At 45.5% G+C, this 11,584-nt stretch overlaps 1 protein-coding gene across 1 annotated transcript in view; it reads right to left on the minus strand.

Annotated features, from left to right (window-relative positions):
- ST8SIA4 (ST8 alpha-N-acetyl-neuraminide alpha-2,8-sialyltransferase 4) overlaps window positions 1-11,015 on the minus strand; it is a 79,813-nt gene extending 68,798 nt beyond the window's left edge. Inside the window, exon 1 of the mRNA XM_033164162.1 lies at window positions 10,607-11,015. Within this exon, the coding sequence (XP_033020053.1) occupies window positions 10,607-10,719 (113 nt within the window). The 5' untranslated portion in view covers window positions 10,720-11,015. The remainder of the gene's footprint in view (window positions 1-10,606) is intronic.
- Between the last annotated feature and the right edge of the window lie 569 nt (window positions 11,016-11,584).

Genomic DNA, 11,584 nt, shown 5'->3' on the forward strand with positions numbered 1-11,584 from the left:
AGTCTGAATGCAGCCAACGTTGCTCTGGGATTGCAGAGCAGAAAGGAAGCACACTCTGACTTCCGACATTGGCCAAGGGGACCAAAGACCACTGGATGATTGAACTCCCAGGAAGATTATCATGGAGTGGAACAGGGGAAATTGACATGGTTCCATCCATCATCCAGAGAAGGACCAGCTGCAGGAGACTTGCTTTCCTTCTCTTGGGAATGCAGAAGCAAAGGAAAAGGATACTCCAGCCCATTCATTTGCCACAAAAACAAAGAGCCACCAACCACTATTCTAGCAACAATACCATTATTAAGGGATGGGAGAGAAATTCAGTTCTGTTTGCATTTTATTGTGAATCTTTCCCAGCAGCATAACTCCATTGTTTGTTTCCTGCCAACAAAATGTGTTCTGAAGCCAGTATGTTGCTGGTTGACAAACTTTGATTTGTTTTAACTATGGCTTGATGCCACGTGTAAACCCAGCACTCTTCCCAAACCATGCTTTGTTTCACCATCAAACTGCAGGTGCTTGCCAAGCTATAATGACATGAGACAACGGCAGCTGGGAAACAATAAAATTTTGAGGGAGAAACAAGCCATGATTTGTTTTATCACCCATGAAACAACTTGTAGCTAGTGTTATGTGTGAACCAAGACAATGCATGTGTGAATTTGGTTGAGAGACTGACACAACTTCCACAGTGAAAACAGAGGCAAAGAATTCATAAAGCTATTCTGCAATCTTGTTATCTATTTCTAAATCAATCAATTTATTTATTGCATTAGCCATATGACCATAGCACATAGTAAAAGACCAGGCAGTGGCCTGGCGCATTTGTACAAAGAATACTACAAATACAGTTAAAACATTAGATGTAAAATCGTGCTGGATAATACAAATAAAATACAGAGCAATAGCAGGGCACGTCGACAGTGTCCATGTCAGAAAGATACATAGGACTAAGGCTAAGGCAAGTTAGCCGAAAAGGTGGTCCTGTGATGTATAGATGGCCACTCCACATGAAATCAAGGGGTTGGCATCCGCCAGTAAGTATTTCATGCGGTCATCGTCCCTGGCAATAGTCAGTGGGATTAGAGGAAAAAGCCTGGGTCTTATTGAGACATATAGTGGGCAGTAGAGGAAAAAGTGAATAAAGTCCTTTATCTTTCCTTTGTTGCATGGGCAGAGTCGAAGATCCAAAGGGGTACTGGAAAATACACCCTGTAAGAATGCTGTGGGAATGGCATGAAATCGAGCTAGTGTAAAGGTCCTTCTTAGCGTAGGATTTATCAGATCACTCAAATAGTGGGCCAGAGATCTAACTACCTTCACGCGGGGGAACCACGTGGAGAGTCTGGCCGCATTAGATAGTTCTTGATCAAGGGCAGCGTCCCTAGCAAGAATCCAGTCGCGAATTTTGTCTTTGTCCCATGAGGATAGGGCGGCGAAATCTGGAAGGGAGTAGCGATCGCAGATGATCTCCATGCCCCTTGACCAGGTGCTGCTGCCGGTAAAGGCTAAGAAGGCTTGTTTAGCTAACAGAGAATTTGGAGTTTCAGCAAGCGATTTGTAGAAGGTAATTATCCTGATAGGGGCTCTTGCTACGATGGATGGTAGACCCAGTTCCATTCTCAGTTGGGTCTCCATTGTCCCATTAGGGAGGCCCAAGATCTTTCTTGCCAAAAGGTTTTGCAGGGACTCCTGTCGTTGGAGGATATTCAGGTTCCATCCCCTTATTTCCACCCCATAAAGCAACATTGGGGGTATTTTACTAAGGTAGATCTTTCTGATTGGCACCACCAGCTACCCACCTTTTGCAAAGAAAAATTTCACCAAGGCACCCATGGTTCGGCAGCGGCCAGGATGGTCGTGTTTAAGTGGGCTGTCCTGGATGATCTGCGGTGGAACGTAATGCCCAAGTATTTGAAGACCGAGCATTGGTCAATGGTGTGGCCCACAAGATTCCACAATGGATTAGGTTTTATCGTGCCAAAGGGGATAATTTTGGTTTTAGAAAAATTAAATCAATGGCCCCAAACTTGAACTTACATTTTGCCAACACTAACAGCAACTTCCCAGTTCCCACCTTGATGCCAAACTGTTTTTTGTTTTGTTTTTTTAATCTGGCTGACTCCTTCCCTTGGAAATTCATGTCACAATAAGCTGGCTAAGTCTCCACTCTATATTTATGTCCTCACCAGTCAAACTGACAATAGTAGAACTTACTCCCAAGCCTGCATAGTATTGCAGCAGAAGCCTATAGCATGCTAACAGGCTGTCTTTTGCCACAAGAGACTAACATGGCCTCCCTTTCTGAAATTATCCTGTATGAAATCATTGGGCTGGGCTGTTTGAGTAGGAGTCCTGTTTGGCTTGCTTCCTGACAACGTACAAACTTTTTATTTTCTTATTTTCCTTTATTAACCACAGGAGGCAAGAGTCTCATGCATTAGGCAACACAACTCTCTCTCTCTCTCTCTCTCTCTCTCTCTCTCTCTCTCTCTCTCTCTCTCTCTGCATTCTAACCTGTTGTTGTTGTTCAGTCGTTCAGTCGTGTCCGACTCTTCGTGACCCCATGGACCAGAGCACGCCAGGCACGCCTATCCTTCACTGCCTCTCGCAGTTTGGCCAAACTCATGTTAGTAGCTTCAAGAACACTGTCCAACCATCTCATCTTCTGTCGTCCCCTTCTCCTTGTGCCCTCCATCTTTCCCAACATCAGGGTCTTTTCTAGGGATTCTTCTCTTCTCATGAGGTGGCCAAAGTACTGGAGCCTCAACTTCAGGATCTGTCCTTCTAGTGAGTACTCAGGGCTGATTTCTTTGAGAATGGATAGGTTTGATCTTCTTGCAGTCCATGGGACTCTCAAGAGTCTCCTCCAGCACCATAATTCAAAAGCATCAATTCTACGGCGATCAGCCTTCTTTATGGTCCAGCTCTCACTTCCGTACATTACTACTGGGAAAACCATAGCTTTAACTATACGGACCTTTGTCGGCAGGGTGATGTCTTTGCTTTTTAAGATGCTGTCTAGGTTTGTCATTGCTTTTCTCCCAAGAAGCAGGCGTCTTCTTATTTCGTGACTGCTGTCACCATCTGCAGTGATCATGGAACCCAAGAGCAGTCCTTAAATTCAGAATGTTTAAAACTAGTAGAATGAGCAAGAATAGGTAAGATTAGCCCTTCCTACCTATGGAAAGCTCCTCCTACCAAAAAGACCTCGTCTTTCTTATCAAATACGTACGCAGAATATTTCTTTGCCAGTTGAGAAAGTCCAGCCACTTCTAGGGATGCACATGCCAGGTCTAACTACATGGTCCATCTAGTCTAGTATTGTTCACTGTGACTGCCAGCAGCTCCCAAGAGAGTCTTCCCTGTTACCTGCAACCTGGTCCTTTTCACTAGAGACACTGGTTATTCAATCTGGAACATGAACTGTGGTGCCTTCTCCAAACATTCACAAAACAAACAAACAAACTTAGAGAGGGAAGAAGAAAAAGAAGATTTTGGATTTGATATCCCGCTTTATCACTACCCTAAGGAGTCTCAAAGCGGCTAACAATCTCCTTTGCCTTCCTCCCACACAACAAACACACTGTGAGGTGAGTGGGGCTGAGAGACTTCAAAGAAGTGTGACTAGTCCAAGGTCACCCAGCAGCTGCATGTGGAGGAGCAGGGACGCGAACCCGGATCACCAGATTGCGAGTCCACTGCTCTTAACCACTACACCACACTGGGATTCGAGTTAATGTCCCTTAGCAGTATACCGGCTGTGCTTGTGGAATGGCTTCTGCAAAAGAAAGTGCAGGAAGCCATCACAGTTCATGAGGCTGGTTGCTCAACAGATTGCTTTAGCCGTAATACTTCCTGTTGCACAACCAGCTTCTGCTAGTGCAGCTGTGGCACTGGAGTTCATACTGCTCAACCACTTTTCTTGCCTTTCCACTAGCCCAGCAGCTCCTGTGCTGGCAAGTGAAGGAGAATACCGAACCCGGGTCTGAGCATCCGCATGCAGCCTCTCATCAGCAGATCACAAGTCACTTTAAATGTGAGTGGAATTTTGTGCACTGCAGGTAGAAATCTTATCCAATACATTGGTATGCATAGAGGCTTTAGTTTGCTCAAAAGCATCCAGGAACCTGACTATGTGAAGAAATTATAGAATCAATGATCATACATTAATATATACTGGATTTGCACCTCATCCGATATGCAGTATTGATTTACAGCTAAGAGTGCCACCTACTGAAAAACCAAACACGCTTTACTCCTCACTTCAGACACAATTATTTTTGTGGGATGGGGAAGGATTTTCAAATTAAAAACCATGGTCTTTAAAGTGTCATGCCGTGAAGAATAATTATATGATCTTCATTGAACACTGCTTATATGAATCCAGAGGGAAAGAGCAACATTGAGATTCATTACAAGGTGTTTTTCTGTCTTCTAATTCAATACTCAATGTATTCCAAAAAGCCTTCGCAAAACAACCATCAATGATTTTCCTTCTTTATCCTCTTCTGCATTGCAATATACACTTCAAAAGAAAGAAAGAAAGAAGGAAGGAAGGAAAATGCATTAAATTGCAATGGAAAGGATTCTTGCTTGTGCTGGACTAAGTGTAGCCCATTAGAACTTTCAGGGAGTGAGTGGCGTGGGGAGCAGAGGTTGGCTTTTCACAATGTTTTTGTCCCTAAAAGTGCTAATGCATGAAATACAGCAGACCCAGGAGCTCACAATTTACTTGGAGTGCCCACCAACAGATTTAAAGTACATTAAAGCAACCTTAAATCTGTTGTGGGCACTCCAGGTCCCAACTGTTTATCATTAAGACATTTCTCCAAATCCCCACTCAAGGATGCATTTGGTTCATGTTTACTTTCACTTTGTCCTTTAAAAGACATTCTTTCAACTAGCAAAACTGAGACATTGTCCTTGGGATCTCAGCAACATCCGATTGCTTTTAAATCCCACTGGGACTTCAATGTATTTAATGTTAGCTGGATCATGCCTCTCTGGTCCTTACTTGAGCTACTGAACATAATTTTTATGACCCCACTGATGTTTTTAAGCAGAATCTCTATGTATTGCTTATTTTATTCACCACGGCAAAGCCTTACCCTGGTTTAAAAGCAAGCTTCTTCTTTTTACAGAAACTGTGAAGCAATATCCTATGAAAGGGAGAGCCAGGCTTAGCTTTGAACCCAAAGGCAAATCTAGTAAGACAATTCATCTAGAGACACACCATACATATTATCAGCAGTCAGCATAACACAACACTCTTAACACAAGAAAGCATGCTTTGCTGTTTGTGGCAAGTAGGCAGAGCATACACAGAACAAGAATGTATTTCCACATTTGTAAGGAAGTTGTCCAAAAAGTAACTCAAGTGCTACTTCGATGGTCCATAGGGCTATATATAACAGCTGCATAGAAGAAGGGATTTTAGCCCATGTAGATTCTCATGCAATCTACACTTGCTGAAATTCCCTCTCCTAAACAACTATTTAAAAAAGAGGCAGGAGTCCTTGCCTCATCTGCATCTAGCTATCCTATGGTCCACTCTTCCCTGAACTTGACTTTTACAGCCTGATTCTAAGCGAGTTTACTCAGAAATAAGTGTTACTGAGGTCAACAACTAAATGTACCGAACACAACCCTGGAATGCAAGCTGACGAGCTATGGCTGCAGGATTAAGACCAATGCCCTGACCATTGCTTCTACAACAAGATATGTACATTCTATGACATAAAGGATATTAACTTTAAGACAAATCATAGAAGCACACTGTTAAAATTAATTGCTATGGATGTTTGTTTCAAAAAGCTCTTGCACATTATTTAACCAGAAGTCTAGAGTGAGTGGTGCCATGTAACATTACTTCTCAAATAGCAGGTCCAACAGTTTGACTTGACCTCCAAAGTCACATCCTCCATTGTCTCCTGAACCATTGTCTCCTGATAGGCAGATGCCATCATGCCAAAAACAGTACCAGGTTCAACATTTGCACCACATGCAAATAAATAAATAAATAAATAAATAAATATGTAGGTTTTATATCTAGCAGACAGCCTTTACTGAGATTAGGTATCTTAGTAAAAATTGAAGTCTTAGTTTCTTACACCAAGTTGCACTACAAAATGTCTCAAAGGCAAACAGAAGTTTGGAGGCAAGCTATGACTAAAACTATGCAAGAGTAGATAGTGGTTACCGGTATTTCATTCAGACGATGCTAAAGCTGTCTACAGACGAAATACGTTTATTTTACTTCAATGCGTTTTCATTTCATGTTATAAAAATAGACTTATTTTCCATGATTTCCATAAAATCTTTCAAGCAGATACTAAATAAGCATTCAGAGAATTACTGCAGCAGATATAAAATGAGAAAATGTAAACGAAGGGTGAATATATGCCGGATGCTCCTATTTACAATATTATTTAGCTGCAGCCAGTCTTTTACACAAACATTTAAAGGACTTGGAATGAAGTTTCCTGGTGTTCATGGAACTTTCAAGCCAAGGGCTTCAGACTGGAGAGCTAGCAACAAGATCCACTAGTCTGGTTAGTAAACAAGAGGCAGGTGGATTGTTGTTTTCCTCTGCCCACAGAAAAGTGACATCAGCATACATGATCCAGGAGAAAGCTAGCAGGGGAGCAAAAGGCTTTCCAAAAAAACAAGAGTATTGATTACTCCATTTACAAGCAACAAGGAGACAGGGAATACAGACTCCTGTTTTGCTGTGATTTAGGGCACATGTGTTTCGCAATGTGTGTTTTTTTTTGTTTGTTTTTTTTGTCACAGATGGAAACAAAATTACCGTAGCTGCAGCTCCACTGGAAAGTCCCATCACCTTATGCAAGTCCTTGCCCTGACAGTTACTTCTTTTAAAGTTAAGTAGCATCGCAAGTACCCAGCAAAGAGTAACCAACTTCATTCTACATCTCTGCCCTTATTTTCCCTTCTCCTGAAACCTTGCAGTCACAGGATGGGAAAAGCACGTGGCCTTTACGACTCTTAATAGTACAGTGGTACCTCGGGTTAAGAACTTAATTCGTTCTGGAGGTCCGTTCTTAACCTGAAACTGTTCTTAACCTGAGGTACCACTTTAGCTAATGGGGCCTCCAGCTGCCGCCGCGCAATTTCTGTTCTCATCCTGAAGCAAAGTTCTTAACCTGAGGTACTATTTCTGGGTTAGCGGAGTCTGTAACCTGAAGCATCTGTAACCTGAAGCATCTGTAACCTGGAGATCCCCCCCCAAAAAAAAAACCCCTGATATGCACTCAACCTATGCTTTTAATACATCAAGGGCACTTTAAAACTGTCACTATTTTCAGCTGGGATTCAATCATATAGCGGAAAATTCAGGTGTTACAACTAAAGCCGATTTGGCACTCTGCAAACTCAGAAACAACAGGGGGAAATGTACAGCAGTGTGGAATAATGTTTTTGGTTTTTTGCACAGCCATATAACCTCCCTGCAAACAAAATCGGAATGAATCAATAGATCACATAGGTCATCTAAACCGCCTGCAAACGTTGGACAGACACATCAGGTTGAATGCCAAATAAACAGATCACCTGAAAGCAACCGAAGTTTGGACAGGAAAGCCAACAGGGATGAGAACCGTGTGATACTCATGAACCCCAACTCTCATCATTCCCAGCCAGCATTACCAATGGCCACAGATAATGGGAACTAATTTAACTAATTCAACCACAAGTTCCTCATTTCTGGGTTGGAACCTAACCTTCACAGCCATGAGTAAATAACCTCCAGAAGTCTTATCTGGGAGTTTTTGATTTTGCAAACGAACTCGAAACAGGAAGGATTGGTGAAAAATGAAAGAAGGGCTCTCTGCACAATGTGTTTCCCCCTCCAGAGTTGTAATGAGTGGACTCAATAAAGGAAGAAGCCTCCTCACTCGTGCTCTATGGGTTGCGCAAACTCTTCGCGGGAGACGAGGAGCAGGAGGTTTCCTATCTAGCTGGAACAAAGAGCCTCGTCTTTTGTCTTTCGTACACGGGAAGCCAACGTACAGCCAAACGGAGAGCATTTTCCTGTTTGTGTAAACCTCGCAAAACCGCCGTGCGGATTTTTTTGGCAAAGGAAGTGCAAAGGCCCCCTCCCCCCGCCTATTTTTCTTTTCTTTTTCTTTTTTTGCTCGCGGAAAAGCACTGCCGAGGGCTGGCTTCTGCTGCTTGCCTGCTCTCCTCTGTGAACCAGTTGTGTGCGCATCTGGCCTGGCGTAGCCCCGGGATGCAAGCGTCAGGCAGGAGAGAGGGAGGCAGCGGAGGAACTCCAGAGGTGGGCAGTCAAACGTACGCGCCTCCCCTTTTTGGCACGGCTGCCTAGAAAGCCGTGAAGCCGAGAGAGAGAGAGAGAGAGAGAGAGAGAGAGAGAGAGAGAGAGAGAGAGAGAGCCAGCACAGACTAGGCGACCGTAGCTCGCCGGCAAATTTTGGAACTGGGCTCAGGTGCGCAATGATGCCGCGTGGGAGGGACAGCGCCGCGCGCGATCCTAAAGTCACTGCGCATAAACTTCAACACCCTATACAGGCGCAAATCCAACTGAGTCTCATGGGGCTTACATACTCCCGGTTAATTGAGGGGTGTTGCAGCCTTCTTGGAAGCAAGTCCCATTGGACTCGAGGAAAGATGCTGCTGGGATGAGGCTGCCCGGATACAGGGAAGGCGATGACCTCTTGCGCACGCTTGCCTCAGGCAGCCTCCAAGCCCTCCCTCCTCGGAAAGAGGCGCTACCTCTTCGCCTAGCCGCCCCACACGGAACCGACGTAGGTTTTCCAAGGCGCCGGCAGGCACGCATGGAAAGACGAGGGAGAGAGAGGGAGAGACAGGCAGAGTGACCGGCTGCAATGATATCACCACTGGACAAAGCGCAGGAAGGATTAAAAAAAAAATCGCACATTGGATGGGGAGAGGGTTGCAGTTACTCCTAAAGGCTTGCTTTTATTTTCCTGCACAATGATCCACGCTGGATTTCCTAAGCGTTTCATATTCCCTCTCCACAGCATCTGTGCAAGGCAAGCACACAAACACACACATCCCAACACGCCCCACGCCAAACCACCCTGCTTGTGCATTAGCTGTTATTGCCACGCTTGGAAATGCTTGCAGGCGCCAATGAAATAATGCAGCAACAAATACCCTCCGCGGAGCTATCAAAGCTCTCCGGTTTGTTGCTGCCGCCGCCGACATAAATAGAACAACCTCGAGATGTCACCATCCCCACCACCACTCCCTCTCTCCTTGGTGTAGCTTGTTCGGCAAGCCTGCGAAAATCAAATGCGATCTTGTGCAGGATGGAAAACAATAATAATAAATTTTAAAAATCGGGTTTTTGTTCAAAGACTCAGACAACTTCTACAACGATACGATTCTATGATTCCAAAGCAACTTTTCACAGGAGGTTTTATTAGCTTTTAAAAACGAAACGAAACAACAACAACTCCTCACCACACTTGACAGGCGAGAAAGGACAACAAAGCCCCAAGTGGGAAGCCAAACGAGACTTTGGGTTTTTTTTTGGGGGGGGGTGGCAATAAAAAAGAGCAACAAGAAAGAAACAGATGGGGATCTTTGTAAGAGATGAAGCGCGTGTTTCTATAGCGAGTCACTGACAAACAGGGAGAGAGAATAGTATTTAGAGTCCCAGGGAACTTATTCTAGGTGCCATTGAACTAGCTAAGAATAAAACTTCAAGGGGATCAAGAGAGGCCGAAATCTCAAACACAAGAAGCAAGTCCCCGTCAGTGGGACCTGGAGATAAATCGCCTTTCCGGCCTTATTATCCTCCTAGTGGACCCATTCATTTCATTCTGAGGGTAACTAGCGAAGGGGGCTACTTCGAAGTTAGCACGCTTAGGATCGCGCTGCGCAACAGCTCTTGGAAGGCTCACTCCCCTACTGTGGGCGGGGTACAAGGGGGACTTGTGAAGAACGCTGCTCTGGGACAGCAGAGAGAGAAGGCAAAGCCCACCATCCTGTGAGCATTTACTTGGGAGTAACTCCCAGTGCACAGTCAAGGATCCGGCTAGGAGTTCCTGGTAAAACGATCGGTGCCAGCCAAACTTCGGAGAAATGCCACTCCCCCTTATCAACACAGAAACATAACAGAGCCGGCGTGACACCGCTTTCTGCATTGCAAACCTCCCGCTACTTTCGTACCGAGAGCTAGAAATTTATTTATTTTTTAAAAAAGCAACAAACCGCACCCCATCCCTTCGCTTTGTTCAGCTTATCAATTGCAAATTAACCCAGCCGGCATTAAATCATTTGAGGCCACATTTTCTTTTTTACCCCCGCGATTTATTTCTGCTTTTTGCAAGGCATCTCCTCCTGGATCCCATCGGAACGCTTAATTAGGCGGGGAGGGGGGGGGTCCTCGGGCTACAGATCAAAGCACGCGAACATCATCAAAAGGAGGCAGGTCTGATGAATGGAAAGCGGCGAGGTCCAGGGGGGCAAGCCGAACGCGGCGCTTGCATCTTACCCGCTCTTTCCCCCCTTGGTCAGGAAAAATTAAAATAAAAGGTGTGCGCACAGACAGACAGAGAGAGACAGACAGACAGACATCCAGACCCTTTGCATTTACCCGTTGGCTTGTGTCTCCTGGTGCTCCTCAGTTCTCGCAATCTCTTTTGTCTTGTAAAAAATCAGGAGGATACTTATCGTGCAGATAGTCCACCTCTTCCTAATCGAACGCATGTCTCCTTCCTCCGGCAAATAGGCGTGCGCGCTTTTGTGTGTATGTTCCTTCTGTTTCCTTTGTTTGGCAGGATGGGTTTTTAAAAAGGAGAGGAGAAAAAGAGCAAGGGATCAAATTAAGGACCAGCAGCAAAAAATCAAAAGGCGTCGTGATGCTGTAGGGATCAAAGGCGACGGCGGCGGCTGTTTCCCCTGGGCAAAGTCCTCTTGCCCACGCGCTCCTGCGAGCTCCTCGCTCCAGCCTCTCTGCGCTCCTCTCACGCTGCCTTCCAGTTTAGGTAACAGCAGAGGCGGCAGCCGCCAGTCTCCGGGGCGTCACTTAGCCCCGCCCTCCTCCTGGCGGTGAAATGATGAGCCGAGCCCGGCCAATAGGGGGCCAGAGGAGGCGGAGGCGGCGCCTGCCCGAACTTTAAAACAGCTCCCGGCTCGGAGCTGCTCAGCAAAGCGGAGAGAAAAAACGGATCTCTAGAACGCAAGCAGCAGCATCTCTTCCAGCTCAGGGGTTGCAATTCAGTCCCGGGGCTTTGCTCGGAAATAAGTTCTAAATGAACGCAACGGGGCTTAGGGAGCGTGCGCAGGATTGCTGCCATATAACAGCCTTGCACTCGGGAGGAATGTTCCTTACTTGCAGCGCGCTGCCTGGTTTTGTTCCTGGAACCGAAAGATGTGAACGGCAACTGATGGTTGGAGAGGACGCACCTGAAGTCCCACCCCTCTAAGGCAGCAGGAATCTTTTGCCCCAAGTGGGACTCGAACCCACGACCCTGAGGTTAAGAGTCTCGTGCCGAAAGCTTGTGCTGTCAATGCAGCCTGGAGAAGACCCACTGCTGGGTCTGTGTTATATTGAGGTGCAGTAAGCGATGGT

This window comes from Lacerta agilis, chromosome 11 (genome assembly GCF_009819535.1).
Source record: "Lacerta agilis isolate rLacAgi1 chromosome 11, rLacAgi1.pri, whole genome shotgun sequence".
Classification (NCBI taxonomy): Eukaryota; Metazoa; Chordata; class Lepidosauria; order Squamata; family Lacertidae; genus Lacerta; species Lacerta agilis.